The following is a 19,281-nucleotide window of genomic DNA, read 5'->3' on the forward strand; positions in this document are numbered from 1 at the left end:
GAAAGCCCAGAATCGATTTGTTCATTAACCTCCAACAAAACCTTCAGGACAAAAAACGGGGCAGCGCCCTGTTGGCCCGAAGAGACAGGCTCCCTGCCCACGTGTCTGTATTAATGACAATTCGTCAAACACTGTGATTCCAGTTAGCTCTGTTCAGCACATGTGAACAGGAATCCTGTTCTCATGCAGAGCGAATGGAGCTGACGTCGGGTTGTTCCAGGCTCTGGGTGCATTGAGCTCGGAGAAGCTGGCTTTCAGAAGCCCTCTGTCTTTGTTTTCACAGGATGTGTGAGACTGGTGAAGGGCTGTTTGTCTTTCAAACGCGAGATGGGGAGGCCATCTACCAGAAGGTCCACTCGGCTGCCCTGGCCATAGCGGAGCAGCACCAGCGCCTGCTGCAGAGCGTGAAGAACTCCATGGTACGTCTGGGAGCCCTCTCTTGTGAGCCCCGGCAGAGTGCTGCGGCAGCCCCCCCAGTACGCTGCGGCAGAGTGCTCTTGCAGTCTCTGTGCTGAAAACATGGTCAGTATTTTGGGGGGCAGGTGCTTTCCTCCTGTACTCAGCAATGTGTTACTCGGATGACATGCATCCTTGGAAAGCTCCAGAAAGTCACTTGGGAGCAGAAGAAGCATCCGCCAGCTCGTCATCTGCTCACTCGCTATGTAACGTGTGTGTAACTCCCTTGTAACGTGTGTGTGTAATCAGCATTCCTGCAGCAGAATGCTGTCCACCGAGCGAGTTATAAAAAGCAAGTATATTTCGTTCTCACTGGGAGACTGAGAATTCTGAGATCAGGGTGCTGGCAGGTTCTGGGGGGCACTTCCTGGTTTGTAACTGGCTGTCTTTTTACTGTGTCGCAAACGGCAGAAGGGGTGAGGGGTCTCCGGGTTCCCTCTTGTAAGAGCGCTAATACCGTTCATGGGGGCTCTGCCCTCATGACCTGGCCATATGCCTGACTGTCTAATAACATCAGTTGGGGGCTAAGGTTTGAACATATCAATTTGGGGTTGGGGACACAATATTCAGTCCATCACAATCTGTATATATATATATATATATATATACACATTAAAATCCATTTGGCTTATGTATGGACATCTATAGACACAATTCCATGGGTTATCTACCTCTGAAAGTGAAAGTTGATCAGTTGTGTCCGACCCTTTGCGACCCCAAGGATATACAGTCCATGGAATTCTCCAGGCCAGAACACTGGAGTGGGTAACCGTTCCCTTCTCCAGGGGATCTTCCCAATCCAGGGATAGAACCCAGGTCTCCTGCATTGCAGGCAGATATTTTACCAACTGAGCTATCAGAGAAGGCCATATGTACTTACAAGTGTAACAGAAGTTGTAATTTCAAAGGTCAGCAGTGGTCAGAGAAAAAATGTAAGTGAGAGAAGAGAGCTGAGAGGAAACGGGGGAAATATCAAAAGCTCATGACCAGACAGCTGTTGACATGAGGTCATGGTTTCTGTGCAGGAGAGTTCTTAATTTTTTTTTTCCAAGTAAACTTTGAGTCTGTATAGTATCTTCCAGTTTATAAGTGTTGGAAGTTAATCCCAGCTAAAACCAACAACAAAAATCAGTAATACTTTGTAGGACAAAGAAAACCTATACAGACTTCATTCTGCCCACAGCGTGTGTTTGCTGTCTCTAGGGGGTAAACCTTCATAGTCGTCAGCGTGCAGAGACACCCAGGGACTGTGCCTCACATGGAGAATTGTGATTCATGAGTTTCTTCTTTAGGAACAGTAAGTTTACAAAATCTGAAATGGGTGTGCGACGGCTAAATAACGCAACTCATGAATTGTGACAAACACATGCATAGCCGGTCACATCTGGGAAAGAAATCTGCAGAACCAAGAGGAACTGGGTTGGCATGGGAAGGTTAGGGCAATTTGAAAAGTCTGATTGAACCATGTGAGGTGGTTGGATTTAAAGAGGGGGAAAGCGTGCCAGTAATATGATCTGTCCCAAAGCAGCCAGGGATTATCCCCAAATGACTTATGCGTGCCATGATGTGGGATGTTGGAGCTGGGGTCAGCAAATCTCTAATACAGGCTGAGACAGCGGTGTTTCAGGCTTTCTGGATGAAGATGGGCTCTGCTGCAGCTCTCTCCTGTGCCGCTGGAGAGCACGTGCAAGCACAGGCTGTGTGGGTTCAAGTGGACATGGCTGTGTTCCGAAGGAAACTTTTAGTAACGGACAGTGAAATTCAGAGTTCACTTGATTTTCACATATCATGAAATAGTCTTCTGATTTCCCCCTCAACCATGTAGAAATGTTCCTTCTGAACTAATAGAGTCTTGGCGTCCAGTTTCCCATGTTCTTCCCAATTCTGGGTATTGTAGTAGAGGTGGGTAAATGCAAGGATGGATGGGTAGAAAGAGAAAGGAAGAGGGAAGGAAGGAAAAGAAGGGAGAGTTCAAGTCGTTTTGAACACACAGGGCAGTGTGCCACTGCATGCAAACTGTGAGCTACTCAAGATGCCTTTAAATGTCTGAAGAAGGTTTTTTTTTAAGATTACCTTTTTGTAAAGCCATCAATTAGCATAAATCTGTCTGTACTTGAAAGGGAGGTTCTGCACGCACATGTGTTTCCATTTGTAACCGCCTCATTGCTTCCACTAAAAATTAATCAGGAATATAAGTAATTCATTCAGATCATCCCTTTGCAAATTCAACTGTAATATAATGTTTGCTCTTAATTTGCTGTATGCTTAACAAGCTCTATGAAATGAATGTGATTTTAAAAGTAAAAACATCCTGTTTTAAATGGAAGTGAGTAAACTTCAAAATGGGATCTGAATCTCAAGGGAGTTAAAACTGGGGATTGCAGAATGCTTAAAATCAACATCCTTGAATCAATCTCTGATTAGGGGAGAAAAGAGATACCGTGCTAAAATGAAACAAATTGGGATGATACTGTTACACTTCAGTCAGTCTGCATTTTCTGATCACTGGGAGAGGGGCCCCAGATTGGGTGTAGTTTGACTAGGGATTGCCACTGTGCCGCTACTGGCTGGCATCTCTGAGATAGTCAAGGTCATAAGCGGAGAAAGATGTTGAAGCTAATACCATTAGGCAGCCCTGAACCTAAATCTAAACGACAGTTTGCTGCCGCTGTTGTAAAACTCCCGGGACAGAATGCTTTACCCGTGACAGTTTGAAATTGCAGGCTTGTGTGAATGGTGTGAATCAGACTTATGACCCTGAATCCCAGAAGTCATAAAGGAGAGACGTGTGAGTCAGATGATCATAATGATTTTGTTTCATTATCATTACTGTTATTACTGTGATGGGCTGAATGATGGCTCCCTGAGGATCTTCCACACCTTAATCCCTGGAGCCTTTGAGCATTATCTTCTATGACAAAGGGACTTTGCAGCTGTGATTCGGTTAAAGCTCCTGAGACGGGAGATTGGGCAGGATCGTTCCAGTGGGCCTGGTGTTATCACAAGGTCCCCGTAGGAAGGAAACGAGGAGTCGGAGTTGGACCGAAGTGCCGTGGCCGTGAAGGCAGAGGCACGCAGAGGCGTTTGCAGAGTCTCCCCTGACGGTCATGGAGACGGAGGAGCTGGGCCCAAAGGTCGGTGGTGACCTCTAGAAATTAGAATAAGGAAGGAAATGGACCCTCTCCTGGAACCTCCAAAAGTGACCAGGACAGCGGACACCATGAGTTTACCCCAGAGAATCCTGTCTCAGACTTCCAGCCTCTAGATCCATGTAGCCATATGTCTGTGTCGTTTTCATCCCAAGTTGTCACAGCAGATGCGGTGCCCCTCGATCACCCTCCCCCGTCCACGGGGAGAGTGTCCTCCACGAAACCCCGCCTGGCGCTGGAGGTGGCGGCTGCAGAAGCTGAGATGGGGGCGGGACCCACTCACAAGCTCACGGTGGTTATCAGTGCAAGTTAATTCCCTGGGGCTGAGAATTTAAGAGCCCTGGTTTCCTGCTGGCTGGTGGACGAAGGCCGCCCTAGCTCCCAAAAGCTGCCCTCCGTTTCTTGCCATCTTCCCACTTGTTTCACCAAAGCCAGCAAGAAAGACTTTCCTTCACAGCGAGGGCCACGATCCTCTGTGTCCCAGTCGTGGCCGTGACATCCATCACCCCATCATAGGCTGTTGGTTGGAAGCGAGTCACATGTGCTTCCAACGGTCGAGGGAGGGGACCCCACAAGAGTGTGCACATGTGGATGGGAGATTGGGGGCCCCTTACTGACTCCACACGGGCGTCACCAGAGTGTCGACACAAAAACCAGATTGATGATGCTCTTTGCAGCCAAAGATAGAGAAGCTCTGCAGTGAGCAAAAACAAGACCGGGAGCTGACTGTGGCTCAAATCATGAACTCCTTATTGCCAAATTCAGACTTAAATTGAAGAAAGTAGGGAAAACCACTAGACCATTCAGGTATGACCTAAATCAAATCCCTTATGATTATACAGTGGAAATGAGAAATAGATTGAAGGGACTAGGTCTGATAGACTGCCTGATGAACTATGGATGGAGGTTTGTAACATTGTACAGCAGACAGGGATCAAGGCCATCCTCAAGAAAAAGAAATGCAAAAGAGCAAAATTGCTGTCTGGGGAGGCCTTACAAATAGCTGTGAAAAGAAAGGACGTGAAAACAAAGGAGAAAAGGAAAGATTCACCCATTTGATGCAGAGTTCCAAAGAATAGCAAGGAGAGATAAGAAAGCCTTCCTCAGTGATCAGTGCAAAGAAACAGAGGAAAACAATAGAATGGGAAAGACTAGAGAGAAAATGAGAGATACCAAGGGAACATTTCATGAAAAAATGGGCTCGATAAAGGAGAGAAATGGTATGGGACCTAACAGAAGCAGAAGATATTAAGAAAAGATGGCAAGAATACACAGAAGAACTGTACAAAAACGATCTTCACAACCCAGATAATCATGATGGTGTGATCACTCACCTAGAGCCAGACATCCTGGAATGTGAAGTCAAGTGGGCCTTAGGAAGTGTCACTATGAACAAAGCTAGTGGAGGTGATGGAATTCCAGTGGAGCTGTTTCAAATCCTGAAAGATGATGCTGTGAAAGTGCTCCACTCAATATGCCAACAAATTTGGAAAACTCAGCAGTGGCCACAGGACTGGAAAAGGTCAGTTTTCATTCCAATCCCAAAGAAAGACAATGCAAAAGAAAGCTCAAGCTACTGTACAATTGCACTCATCTCACATGCTAGTAAAGTAGTGCTCAAAATACTCCAAGCCAGGCTTCAGCAATATGTGAACCATGAACTTCCAGATGTTCAAGGTGGTTTTAGAAAAGGCAGAGGAACCAGAGATCAAATGGCCAACATCTGCTGGATCATTGAAAAAGCAAGAGAGTTCCAAAAAAACATCTCTTTCTGCTTTATTGACTATGCCAAAGCCTTTGACTGTGTGGATCACAATAAACTGTGGAAAATTTTTAAAGAGATGGGAATACCAGACAACCTGACCTGCCTCTTGAGCAACCTGTATGCAGGTTAGGAAGCAACACTTAGAGCTGGACATGGAACAACAGACTGGTTCCAAAGAGGAAAAGGAGTATGTCAAGGCTGTATATTGTCACCCTCCGTATTTAACTTATATTCAGAGAACATCATAAGAAATGCTGGGCTGGAGGAAGCACAAGCTGTAATCAAGATTGCCGGGAGAAATATCAATAACCTCCGATATGCAGATGACACCACCCTTATGGCAGAAAGTGAAGAAGAACTAGAGAGCCTCTTGATGAAAATGAAAGAGGAGAGTGAAGAAGTTGGCTTAAAGCTCAACATTCAGAAAACTAAGATCCAGTCCCATCACTTCATGGCAAATAGATGGGGAAACAGTGGACACAGTGGCTGACTTTATTTTTCTGGACTCCAGAATAACTGCAGATGGTGATTGCAGCCATGAAATTAAAAGGTGCTTACTCCTTGGAAGGAGGTTATGACCAACCTAGACAGCATATTAAAAAGCAGAGACATTACTTTGTCAACAAAGGCCTGTCTAGTCAAGGCTATGGTTTTTCCAGTGGTCATGTATGGATGTGAGAGTTGGACTGTGAAGAAGGCTGAGTGCCAAAGAATTGATGCTTTTAAACTTTGGTGTCAGAGAAGATTCTTGAGAGTCCCTTGGACTGCAAGGAGATCCAACCAGTCTGTCCTAAAGGAGAGCAGTCCTGGGTGTTCATTGGAAGGACTGATGCTGAAGCTGAAACTCCTCATGCGAAGAATTGACTCATTTGAAAAGACCTTGATGCTGGGAAGGGTTGGGGGCAGGAGGAAAAGGGGATGACAGAGGGTGAGATGGTTGCATGGCATCACCGACTCAGTGGACATGAGTTTGGGTGGACTCTGGGAGTTGGTGATGAACAGGAAGGCTTGGCGTGCTGTGTTTCATGGGGTCGCAAAGAGTCAGACACGACTGAGCGACTGAACTGAACTGAACTTACTGTCTGTCTCCACAGAGTGCAAACTTCTCGAATAACACTTTTTTAGTGTTTGCGACTTTATGGTGTTTTGCTAATACTATTTGTTTATGAAGCATCTGCTAAGTGCACGGCTCTTCAGTAACAGCCGCCATACCGCTTGTCAAGCTGGACACTCTACTGCCCTTTTCTCTGCAGTCAGGATAGAGTCTCAGCGAGGTAGATGCAGTCATTCCTTCTCATTCATTTGTTCATTCACGATGTTCACTGAGGGGTTATCTGCTCTGGGGTTCCCCGGTGGCTCTGTGGTAAGGAATCTGCCAGTGGAAGCGACGCAGGTTCGATCCCTGGGTCGGGAAGATCCACTGGACAAGGAAATGGCCACCCACTCTGGTATTAACTGTGGAAAGTTCTGAGAGAGATGGGAATACCAGACCACCTCACCTGCCTCTTGAGAAATCTGTATGCAGGTCAGGAAGCAACAGTTAGAACTGGGCATGGAACAACAGACTGGTTCCAAATAGGAATAGGAGTACGTCAAGGCTGTTTATTGTCGCTCTGCTTCTTTAACTTCTATGCAGAGTACATCATGAGAAACACTGGGCTGGAGGAAGCACAAGCTGGAGTCAAGATTGCCGGGAGAAATATCAATCACTTCAGATATGCAGATGACACCACCCTTATGGCAGAAAGTGAAGAGGAACTAAAAAGCCTCTTGATGAAAGTGAAAGTGGAGAGTGAAAAAGTTGGCTTAAAGCTCAGCCTTCAGAAAATGAAGATCATGGCATCCGGTCCCATCACTCCATGGGAAATAGATGGAAAAACAGTGGAAACAGTGTCACACTTTATTTTTGGGGCTCCAAAATCACTGCAGATGGTGACTGCAGCCATGAAATTAAAAGACGCTTACTCCTTGGAAGAAAAGTTATGACCAACCTAGATAGTATATTCAAAAGCAGAGACACTACTTTGCCAACTAAAGTCCGTCTAGTCAAGGCTATGGTTTTTCCAGTGGTCATGTATGGATGTGAGAGTTGGACTGTGAAGAAGGCTGAGCACCTTTGATGCTTTTGAACTGATGCTTTTGAACTGTGGTGTTGGAGAAGACTCTTGAGAGTCCCTTGGACTGCAAGGAGATCCCACCAGTCCATTCTGAAGGAGATCAACCCTGGGATTTCTTTGGAAGGAATGGTGGTAAAGCTGAAGCTCCAGTACTTTGGCCACCTCATGTGAAGAGTTGACTCATTGGAAAGGACTCTGATGCTGGGAGGGATTGGGGGCAGGAGGAGAAGGGGACGACCCAGGATGAGATGGCTGGATGGCATCACGGACTCGATGGACATGAGTCTGAGTGAACTCCGGGAGATGGTGATGGACAGGGAGGCCTGGCGTGCTGCAATTCATGGGGTCGCAAAGAGTCGGACACGACTGAGCGACTGAACTGAATTGAACTGAACTCTGGTATTATTTCCTGGAAAATCCCATGGACAAGGGAGCCTAGTGGTCCACAGTCCTTGGGATCAAAAAAGAGCTGGACACGATGTAGCAACAGCAACAGTCTGCTCTTATGTACTCTAGAATATAGCGGTAATCAACAGGTAAAGCCCCTGATCCCACGGGACTTATCATTCAAGGGAGAATTATTCATGACCCTTGACCTGGAAGGAATCTGTCCAGATGCTATAGAGTAGAAAACAGATGCTCCCAGTGGTGAGGTCACTTGCCTGCAGCTATGGAGCTCATTGCTGCTGGAGCCAGGAATGTAGGACCTTTTATGTGGTTCTTTTTAAAATTTCTTGTTTGATATTGGAGTCTAGCTGATTCACAATGTTGTGATACTTTCAGGTGGGCAGCAGGGCGACTCAGCCGTTCGCACACACATATCCATTCTCCCAGACCGGGTGAGAGGCGAGTTTGTGTGGTTCTTAACAGTCTGCCTGCGGCCACAATGGCCTTACTCTCCAGAGGGTTTTAAAGCCCTTCTTTTTCTCTTCTATCCACGCTGTCTTAGCATTTTCAAACTACCCTGAATGTCAGAGTACCTTTCAGAAATGCGTATCAACTTAGAGTACATCCTAAAAAAATCACTGTTACGGCAAACCCGGCTTCTTTCGGTATTTCTGGCACCAGAGAGGCATCGTGTTCCTCCTGACTCTCCCCCCTCTGCTTGTGAGTCCAGCGTGCTCTGATTCACTCTTAAGGGTGGTTCGGGGAGGACTGACCGGTGATGAGATGGGGCTGCCGGAGCTGTTTGCTCGAGAGCCGGCAGCTGCCTCGCTGGAGCAGCAACAGGAGGACTCCGTGGGGACTTTGGGACTTCCCTGAGCGGCCGCTATTTTTGCCACCTTGGAGATCAGTGCTGTGAGAGTCTAATTTTGGAGCAAGGAGTGGCAGTGTGTGGGAGGTCCCTCATTCCTCGACCCGGGCTGTCATCTTCAGAATTTCCTTCTAGGCGAGGCGGACAGGGTGGAGCGTGATGCGGATCTGGCGGCTCCCTGTGTGGCTGCAGGTTTGGCCTCCCCTGGGGTGACTTTGAGGCCCCGTCTCCTCCTTCCTCTGCAGCCCTGACTGTGCCCCAGGCTTGCGAGTTTAATCCCAGCTGTTTCTGTGTTCCCTCTTTTTTCGTTTGCTTGTTTACCTGAGATTTATTTCCATGTTTAGTTTTGCAAATAAAATTTGATGATAATGAATTTGTAGAATTCAAGTGGAACTGTGTTACAGCTGTGCAACCCAAAGTAAGTTACATTCAGCCTCATTTAAAAAATTATAGTCAGCACATTAAAAAAAAATAACGGAAGATATCAAAGAAAGCATAGAATCAACTTCACTACTTCTCAGACTAAAAGACCCTAACCTGCTTGGATTTCTATGTGTATGAGCACCCTTTTCACAACTTTGTCCCTGTTCTTCTATCCACAAAAAAAAAAATCAGTTTTTGCCTCTTTTTGTGTTTATAGACTCTGGTTAATTGGGTTAACTTACAGATTCTTTTTATTTTTAAATTTCTTTTAGCATACTACTTAAAGTGGTTATCAACTTTTTTCCACTAATATTAATTATAGCTCAAAAAGATTTTATCAAACACCAATCCACTGCTTGCAAAGTAGATCTGACAGAGGACCTAAAATAAATTGTGAAAAAATCTTTTGCACCTTTAAAGAAGCTTGGATTAGATTAGTTATGAATTCAAACCCTTGAAAACATGCAACAGTATAATCCTGTGATTCAATTTGCCCTAGTCCCCTCAGTTCGTCCCTCTGGTCAGGATTAAACGGACCAGAATTGGATTCAGGGACTCCCCGGTGGCCCAGTGGTTAAGACTCCGTGCTTCCACTGGAGGGGTCACAGGGTCAGTCACCGGTCCTGGACGTTCCACACGCCGGGAGGTGCAGCCAAGACAATGAGAACTGCAGGCGTCTCTTTACTCAGCAACAGAACTTCCAGGACCTTACTCTACAACCGCACCAGCAGAAGCAAAGCTAGGCGGGCACAGCTGGAGGGAGTCACTCCTGTTTCCTTACATCCCGCTGCTTACCGCGTTTGCCGAGCCCTGCTGTCCACGAGGTGCTGGGACGTGATCAGAGAAGATGGAGCTCCCCGTCTTGAGAGCTGGTGTGTGAGTGACAAGCGTCACCCCATCGGGAGCCTGGGCGCACCGTGGGCCGTGGTGTCAACAGGAGCTCAGTGAGGCCGCTGAGCAGTCGTGGGTGGTGACCCCGTGCGTGTGAAGCACTCGGGTGAGGAGGGGCACGGCAGCAGGCAGAGTGGGCGCACGCGTTCTCTCTCACCCTCACCCGCGCTCTGTGAGCCCTGAGAGTGAGCTTGTGGCGGGAGACTAGCGTCCCGGGTTGTGTTGGTTACCTTTGGCGAGCGGGACTGTGACTCGAGGGTCTGGGAGGGGGCTTTAAGATCAATATTCCACTGTATGTTTTTCTCTAACATTAATCTTTTTAAACTGGCTACACAGTTTTTTAAGTTTATTCCTTCTGGCTCTGCTGGCCCTGTTGCCGCGCGGGCTTTGTCATTACTTGCGGCGAGCGGGTGGCTCTGAGCGTGGTGTGGGGGCTTCTTTGCGGAGCGCAGTCTCTAGGACACGCGTGCCTCTGTAGTTGCAACTCCAGGCTCTGGGCACAAGCTCAACAGCTGTGACAGCCGGGCTTAGTTGCTCCTCGGCTCGGGGGATCTTCCTGGACCAGAGATCGAACCCTTGTCTCCTGCATTGGCAGGAGGGTGCTTTATCACCAAGGTAGCACCCATGATTATTTTATAGAAACAGTAGTTGGGCTTCTGGCCTGGGCAGACTGAGCTGATACACCGGCGAGAAAGAGGCCGGGCTTTCCCACTTAAATGCATAGCAGAGCCTGGTAAGAAAGAACAGGCGTTGAAAGCTTGGCAGGGACGTTTTCAGGTGCTAGAAATGTGGTCTCCATCAAGGGATGAGATGATCTTTGTGGAGAAGTTTGTGCCTGAGCTGAGTTTTCGGATGAACCAGAGGTAGCTGTGAGCTACTGCTGCTAGTGATAACGGTGACTCTGATGTTCGCTGAGAAGTTACTTTGTGCCGGGAACTCTGCCGAGCACTAGACATTTATTAACATCTTATCTTGGCTCCACTGACAGTGGGTACTGTCATCCCATTTTTATAGGTAAGGAGTTTGAAGCCTGGACACAGACTGAAATGATGGTGCCAAGATTTAAACCCACGTGTTGCTAGCTCCAGTATCTACAGGTTAGCTACTGGGCTCTTCTTAGCAAAAATTAAAAATTTTTTTCTCTGAATTCATTTATTTAAAGATAGAATACAGCTTATTGAAATCATGGAACACAGACTCAACACAGAATAAAGTTGTGGAATTGAATTGTTATATTTCATTTATATTAATAAATATATTTAAAGGAGCAAATGTAGCTTTTAAGATTTACTGAGTTACTAATAGCACAAGTAACTAAGAGTTTCTGAGAGTGATACTGCTTGATTTTCAAGTCGAAAGATAATAATGGTATTTCAGCTAGATGGCAGCAAATGCGAAAGCATGTTTCGAGCTATTATGCAGCGCACGTGAGGCGCCAGGCACTGCGGGCTCCGTGGTGCAGAATCTGCCTGCCCCTGTGGGAGATGCACGTTCGATCCTCGGGTCGGGAGGGGCTCCTGGAGAAGGAAATGGCCACACAGGCCAGTACTCTGTCTGGGAAGTCCTGTGGACAGAGGAGCTTGGTGGGCTGCAGTCCATGGGGCCACAAAGAGTCAGACACGGTTTCGTGACTAAACACCAGTAGCTAAGGTGTCGGCACAGAAGGTATTTTTAAAAGACTAACTTAGTTCCGTGTGTTAAAGTGGAAGCTTCACATAAACACACAGTTCTGTCTTTCGAGAAAACGAGACTGTGGTAACACTGTGCCTGCCGGAGTCAAAGCTGAACAGCAGCTCTCAGTGGGAGATGCTGACTGCTCTTCGGGTTTGTGTTTTTATTTTATTGATTAATTTTATTTCTGGCTGTGCTGGGTCTTCATGCTGCGGGGGCTTTCCTCTTGCTGTGGCAAGCGGGGGCTGTCCCCTGCGCGCTGGGGCTCCTCACTGTGCTGCCTCCTCTTCCGGCGGAGCACAGGCTCCAGGAGCGCGGGCTCGGCGGTCATGGCGCGCGGGCTCCGTGGTCATGGCACGCGGGCTCCAGAGCTCAGGCTAGAGCTCCACCAAGCTCAGGCTTGGTGGTCACGGCGACACGCGGGCTCGGCGGTCACGGCGCCCGGGATCTTCCTGGAACAGGGATCGAACCTGTGTCTGCTTGATTGGCGGGCAGGTTCTTCACCGCTGAGCCGCCAGGGAAGCCCGCTTTAGTTTTTATAGTCCTGTCTTCTTGTCTCAGTAACCAGACTGTGGGCCTCTGTGTCGCCATCATCTCAGGGCTTGGCACAGGGTTCACTGAAGTTTTGCTGAATGAACAAAAGAGGGTCAAATAGACGATTTTTTGAGCGCAGAGAAAAAGAGCAACGAAGCCAGAATCCCAAATCCCATCTCCCCGCCAATGTCAAAACACAGCCAGGCTCCAAGTGAGTCTGCTCTGAGAGGCTGCTGGAAACAGTCCCAGAGGTTATCAGTTTCCCTGCACAGGTGGGGAGAGTTTCCTCAGCAAGGAGGCATAAAACCTTACCGGAAGCGAAGGGAGGCTCATTCTGTTTTATGCGCACGGCCGAGAATTCAGACGGCTCTCAGAAAACGGATGCAGATCACTTTCCTTCCATGAAAATAACCGTTAGAGCGCATCTGGAGCTCACCAAAATGCTGGACTTGGAAACTTGCCCCAAACGCTGGATTCCACTAATGGGTTTCTTTATCAAAGCCTCGAGCGACAGTGCGGCGTTGTCTCAGCCGCAGCTCTGCTCGCCACGTGGCGTCGCGGCTGCGCTTTCCCTCCGCGGCCTTCCTCTCTCGCTCTCTCCTCTTCTCTCCCTCTCCTCTTCTCTCCCTCTCTTCTGTAACACTCGAAGAGTAAGCCTCTGTCCACGCTCTTTCCTTCACAGCTCAGTCATATTCTGTGATGTCTCAGTAGCCTTTCGATGGTGGGAATACCTCGATTTTGCTCCAAGAATTAGAACAAGGGAAAGAGCTGGAGAAAGCGGAGACAGCTCTTTGAGTGGTTCCTGCCAAACACCCGGCAGAGCTGGTCAGGCTTGGCGTCCAGGGGAGTAGGTTTCATTAGAAAGCCCAGGATGACCACCTGTCTCGTAGACAGTTGATTTCCAGCTGCGAGAAGCGCCCTGGGAGAGTCCCTGCGAGCTGCTGTCCCTCAAGCCCCCGGGGGTCTTCCCAGCACCCTGCGCCTCCTCCGGACAGCTCTCGTTTCTCTAAGCTCTGGAGCTTTCATTTTCGTAGTAAAATGTATTTCCAAACTTCAGTGAACAGAATATGAGCCCGTCCCTTAAGGTCTCCATGACATCCTCAGCACTTCTCAGGAAATGCACAGGATTCCGCTCTGGACCTCGGCTCTGGAGGAGAAGGCCAGGTCTGACGTGCTGGCTGGTGTCCTTCCCAAGCCTGGGTCCGTGGGCAGGTCATGTCACCACCTTTACCGTCTGTCCCCCCTCCTGTGAAAAAGGAGGCTGTATTAGTACACACCTCACTGCGGGCGTTAAAGCTGAGATTTGCCAACATGGTGCTGCACCTACTAAATACAAGTCAACCCGAGTTGTTCATGCTGACTTGGAGAGTGAATGAACTCTACTCCAACAAATTTTTAAACTTTTTTTTTTGGAATATAATTACTTTACAATGTTGTGTTAGTTTCTTCTCCACAATGAAGTGAATCCGCTCTACGTAGGGTGCGATCCCTGGGTCGGGAAGATCCCCTGGAGGAGGGCATGGCTACCCACTCCAGTATTCTCGCCTGGAGAATCCCATGAACAGAGGAGCCTGGCAGGCCGCAGTCCATGTGGTCGCAGAGAGTCGGCATGACCGAGGGACTAAGCGCGCACACCGCCTCCCTCCTGAGCCTCCCCCCAGCCCTCCCCACCCCTCAGGTCGCCACAGAGCCCAGGCTGAGCTCTGCGTGCTGGGCAGCAGCAGCCCACTAGCTGCCTGTTTTACACCTGGGAGTGTTTATATGTCGGTTCTACTCTCCCATTTCATCTCAGCTAAACTTTTTTAAAAAGGACCTCTTGGGATAAAGCAGAACCTCTTAGCGGCCTGCTGGGGTGGAGGTGGGGCGGGCCTCCCCCTGGAGAGCCGTCCTCTCTGGACACATCGTTTTCATGGGAACTGTGAGCGAGAGAACCAAATGCTGTTCAGCAGGTGGAAACACAACACGCAGCAAGACGCTGACCGAGCCAGAGAGGCTGAGGCTGCGACTGACTGGAAGCGAGGGCGGCTGCTCATCTGCCGCCTGGGCCACAACGCTCAGTGGAGCCAGCCGGCGCGTCCGTCGGCGACTCGGTCATTCAGCTCTTTTACCAAGAGCCTGCTGCATACAGATCACGCCCTGTGCGGGGTGGGTGAGCGCAGAGGGGAAGGCTTCTCCTCCAGGGAAGGAGAGCTCTGATCACACGTGGGTCTGCTCTCTTCTCGGAGAAGGCAATGGCACCCCACTCCGGTACTCTTGCCTGGAAAATCCCATGGACAGAGGAGCCTGGTGGGCTGCAGTCCATGGGGTCACTAAGAGTCGGGCACAACCGAGCGACTTCACTTTCAGTTTTCACTTTGATGCATCGGAGGAGGAAATGGCAACCCACTCCAGTGTTCTTGCCTGGAGAATCCCAGGGACTGGGGAGCCTGGTGGGCTGCCGTCTATGGGGTTGCACAGACTCGGACACAACTGAAGGGACTTGGCAGCAGCAGCAGCTGCTCTCCTCTGTTGAGAAAGCGGCGCCCTGTGTGAGCAGACAGTGATGGGATCCTGGCTGGGCTTTGAGCTAGCTCCCTGGCCACTTACTGTACAAGGCGGAAAAGGCAGCCCACTGCGGCGTTCTTGCCGGGAAAGGTCTGTGGGCAGAGAAGCCTGGCAGTTTGCAGTCCCTGGGCTCACAGCGTCGGATACGACTCGGCGAATAAGCATGCACACACACACCTGGGGAACAAAAGATCTGTGCTTGATGTATTTTTAATTTCCAGCCCCCAGCAGAGTGAATGGCTATACATGATGCCCAGGGGATGGAAATGCATGCCGTGAGCGAGTGCATGAATCAAAGCGCCAAGGGCAGAATTCGCTGAAAGCGGGGAGGGGAGGCCGGGTGCAGGCAGGGGTGCGTTCGTGGAAAACCGCGTTCGGAGGCTTCAGCTCACGGAGGGACAGTTAAAGTTGGAATGAGCAGCTCCATCTGTGGTGCGGCTTTATTTTGTTTAATTTTCAAACTGTCCTTGGAGATGGGGGTTGGTTTTTGAATCCTATATATCTTTACGCAAGTACACATATGGAAAATTTAAGTAACTGCAAAAATATGAGCATATAGATGCTGTGTGCTGTTTCTGATTTTCCTTTTTATTATTGGTTAGCATGCCCCCCTCCCCTCTTTAGCAACTCCTGAACCTTAAAGGCGTGTCCTTCTCCATGCTTTCCTCTGTACTCACGTCATGCTATGTAGAAATCTGTACAGACACCCAGAAGATTACATACACGCTTAGATACCTACACAAGATATGAGTCTCTGGGGGTCCTTGTTGGTTTTATAGAATCATGATCATTTCACACATTTAAAAAACTGCACGCTGGTTTTCTCACTCATCAATAAATACTTCATGGGAATACTTCAAAGTCATGTAGCATAGGTCTGACTTGGGTTGGCAAACCATGGTTGATGAGCAAAATCTAGTCTGTGCCTGTTTTCATGAGTACGGTTTTATTAGAACACGGCTGCCCCCCTCCATTTTTATATTGTCACGGCTGCTTCCGCATGGAAACAAAGGAGGGGGTTCTGAGCCACCGCAGAGACTGGATAACCGGCAGAGCCAAAGGCCGTTAATATCTGGCCTTGACAGAGAAGTTGGTCAACCTTGGTTTCTTTCATTCTTTTTAATGGGATGCATTTTATTGGCAATACGATCAGGTCCATTTCACAGAGGGAAACGGAGGCTCCATGGCTCACAGTCAGCACGTGAAGAGCCAGGACGGGACCAGGAAGCCCAGGATGTGTGTTGGTGGAACTAAAGGGCAGAAGGATGTGTGGAGGCTCCGGTAGGAGAGAGGGGGTGTCTAGGGCCAAGTGTGAGTGTGGCTGTGGTCTGGGTGGGGGTGAGAGGTGAGGGAGCAGGAGAGGGGGCCCTGGGGTCGTGGTTCCCGCCTTCCGTGGGAAGCAGAGTCACCGAGAAGGCTCACCAAGCCCCCGGAGGGTGGGCTCCACCTGCAGGTTCCTGAGGGTCTGGGTGACGCGCTGGGATCGGGGTGTCTAACAAGTTCTCAAGTGATGCTGACGCTGGCCAGGGACCACACTTCGAGAACAATGACTCTACAGTGACTGAGAATTTGGCTCCTTTGTCCCTGGAAGAAATGACAGGGGACCTAGAGAGCGCACAACGTGTGACCGCGAGCTTTGATACCCTTTATTCCCACAAAAACCCACAGGCAGACCCACATCAGTGATCATTCAGTGAACGTCCATGATGCTGAGAACACAGGGGCCAGTACGGGCATGATTGCCTGCCCGTCTTCACGTGCTTCTCAGCAGGATGTGTTCATGGGGTGTCACTGTTTCCGAAAGCAAGAGCATGTGGTTACACTCTTGCTGGAGAAAGCTGCCTCCTTTTAAGACCTCACTCCTCTGCTCGCAGGGGAGTGCACCTGTCCAACAGGTGGTGGAAAGATGCGTGTGAGAACCTCTCTGCGGACCTGTGTATACCTTGAGGACGACTTACCCCTTCTCATCAACCTGCAGTGATTACAGGACTTGCCCCACAATGATTACAAAACTTGTTCAACAGCATCTGCACCTCCATTCCAGAGGGTTTGGTTACCAGCACTTAGCATAGCAATTAGCATTTTAAGCGGTTTGTATTGATTAAATGAAGGTGCTTTATCAAGCACAGAGAATCCCAAAGAACGCAACAAATGTAGTTATCTCAATGAATTACTCCCAGCACGGAGCCGTACACAATTTATTTGCTAGCACTTTACAAGGGTGTTTGATATACCTTAGAAATATAGATTTATCAAACTGGGTAGATAGATCGCATGCTACACAAATACGTGCTTGATTTTTATGTCTTAAGAAATAGTCTGAGACTGTTGTTCTCTTTTAAAAGAGACGTTTGATCTGGATTTTGTAGGAATAAACTTAACGATTTAAAGATTCTGTTCAAAACATGTTTACTGTTCATGAGGTGTTTGGAGTACTTCTCTCTGGTTAGAAATCTTAAATTATGTTTAAGCTTTGTTGGGAGCTCTTCTCTAGTGTCCTTTCAATTTCTCCTTGGTTTCGTTTTCTAGTGTCATCTGGAGAGGATCAAGGGGCTTAGGGCTGGGGAGGAAAGGACCTATAAAGTGACAGTGTGTGAAGCGGGAAGACGTTTCTTCCCTACAGGCTTGTTCTTGCAAGAGGCGGGGGCACTTAAACATCACTCGGTGCTTTATTCATAGTTGCAACATTGTTTAAACTAATGCACGGAATGGTATACAGTGGAGGGTGGGAGCTATGGTTTCTCTTGAGACTTCAAAAGCAGGCTTAAAAGATTTGATTCGTACGTGATAGAAAATGCAAATGGTTCAAAAGGATGCACCGTGTGTAACCAGCCTCTTTCCCACGCTTAAACTGAACTGAATGCCTCTTAGGTCCCCAATTTACTTTCCTGGAAGTGAACACTTACCAGCTTCATTTGCATCCTTCCAGAACACTGTATCACTTATACAAATGTATCTATTTATTAATAAGTTCATTCATTTTACAAGCACCACACCCTCTTAGGAAGCAGGAGTACAGCAGAGAATAAGAAAGAGTCCTTGTCTTCAAAGAGCTTGCTCCTTATTATGGGGTGATGCGGAGAAGGCAATGGCACCCCACTCCGGTACTCTTGCCTGGAAAATTCCATGGACGGAGGAGCCTGGTGGGCTGCATGCAGTCCATGGGGTCGTTAAGAGTTGGACACAACAGCAAATTCACTTTCGCTTTTTACTTTCCTGCATTGGAGAAGGAAATGGCAACCCACTCCAGTGTTCTTGCCTGGAGAATCCCAGGGACGGGGGAGCCTGGTGGGCTGCTGTCTATGGGGTCGCACAGACTCGGACACGACTGAAGTGACTTAGCAGCAGCAGCAGCAGCGTGGGGTGATGAGATGACCATCAGTAGATAATAAATGAAACTGTATCACGAGTTGGTGAATGCCCTGGAGATGGCAGTGTAAAGGCGGAGAGAAGAAGGGGGTTTGTTGCTCTGATGAAGCAAGACTCTAGCAGAGAGAGGAGGGAAAGAGAAGTGGAAATTTCCAAGGGCCAGTTGTTCTGGGCAGAGGGGACCATACTCGCAGAGGTACCGAGACAGCTCTGTTCTTTGCTTGTTCAAGTCCAAAGCCATGACTTTGAAACATGAATGAGAAGAGGGCTATGAGGTGTTCAGAAATAAGTAGGTGCCATGTCCTAAAGGACCTTGCAGTCGTGGCCCAGACTTTGGCTTCTGTGTGGGGTCAGTTGGGAAATCACAGGAGGGTTCTGAGTAATGGTCCAGTAAGCTGTCTTTACTATTGAAGGGGGCACTCTGGCAGCTGTTTGGGAAAGACTGGGGATGAGTGAGGCAAGTGTACAAGGAAGAAGCAACCTAGGGACTGGTTCCATCATCGAGGCGTCCAGGAGAGCTCGAAGGATGTGGATCGGATGGTGGGGGATGGGGAGCAGGTGGGAAGTGGACGCTGGGTATACTCTGAAGAACAGGGTTTGCTGATGGCTGGACTCTCGAGCAGGATAGGGCGTAAGCAAGGTACTCCCGAGGGTTTCTCTTCTTTAAACAGAGCAGTGGGTCAAATGGAAGAAGCATTTACCCTGAAGGGGAAGAGCTGCAGAGAGCGGAGCCTGGGAAACGATGCTTTGGGTTTGTGTGTGTTCAGTGAGAGACGAGCTCTCCTGGGTCCCTGGTGGCTCAGATGGTAAAGCACCTACCTGCCATGCAGGAGACCTAGGTTCCATCGCTGGGTCAGAGCCTGCTGGACATCTGGTGGAGGTGGGGAGCAGTCTGTGAAATACAGGACTCCGAGGTTTCAGGGAGAGATTGGAGTTACAGACACATGTTTGAGAATCATCAGAGTGGATTGATGGTATTTAAACCTGTCCCAGTGATGAGTTCTCCCCACAAACATGCATACATAAGCGACTGCAGCCCTTTCAGTTTAGAATCGTTTCACATCGCTTCAGAAAAGATCTACCTTTTGCTTTTTAATGGCTAACCTA

General features: G+C 48.6%; 1 protein-coding gene across 2 annotated transcripts in view; it reads left to right on the plus strand.

Annotated features, from left to right (window-relative positions):
• Positions 1-19,281, plus strand: part of DOK5 (docking protein 5) — a 147,976-nt gene that overhangs the window by 108,534 nt on the left and 20,161 nt on the right. For both annotated transcript variants that reach the window (XM_018058056.1, XM_018058057.1), the window contains one exon: positions 284-419. In XM_018058056.1, the coding sequence (XP_017913545.1) occupies positions 284-419 (136 nt within the window). The remainder of the gene's footprint in view (positions 1-283; positions 420-19,281) is intronic.

This window comes from Capra hircus, chromosome 13, assembly GCF_001704415.2.
Source record: "Capra hircus breed San Clemente chromosome 13, ASM170441v1, whole genome shotgun sequence".
Taxonomy (NCBI): Eukaryota; Metazoa; Chordata; class Mammalia; order Artiodactyla; family Bovidae; genus Capra; species Capra hircus.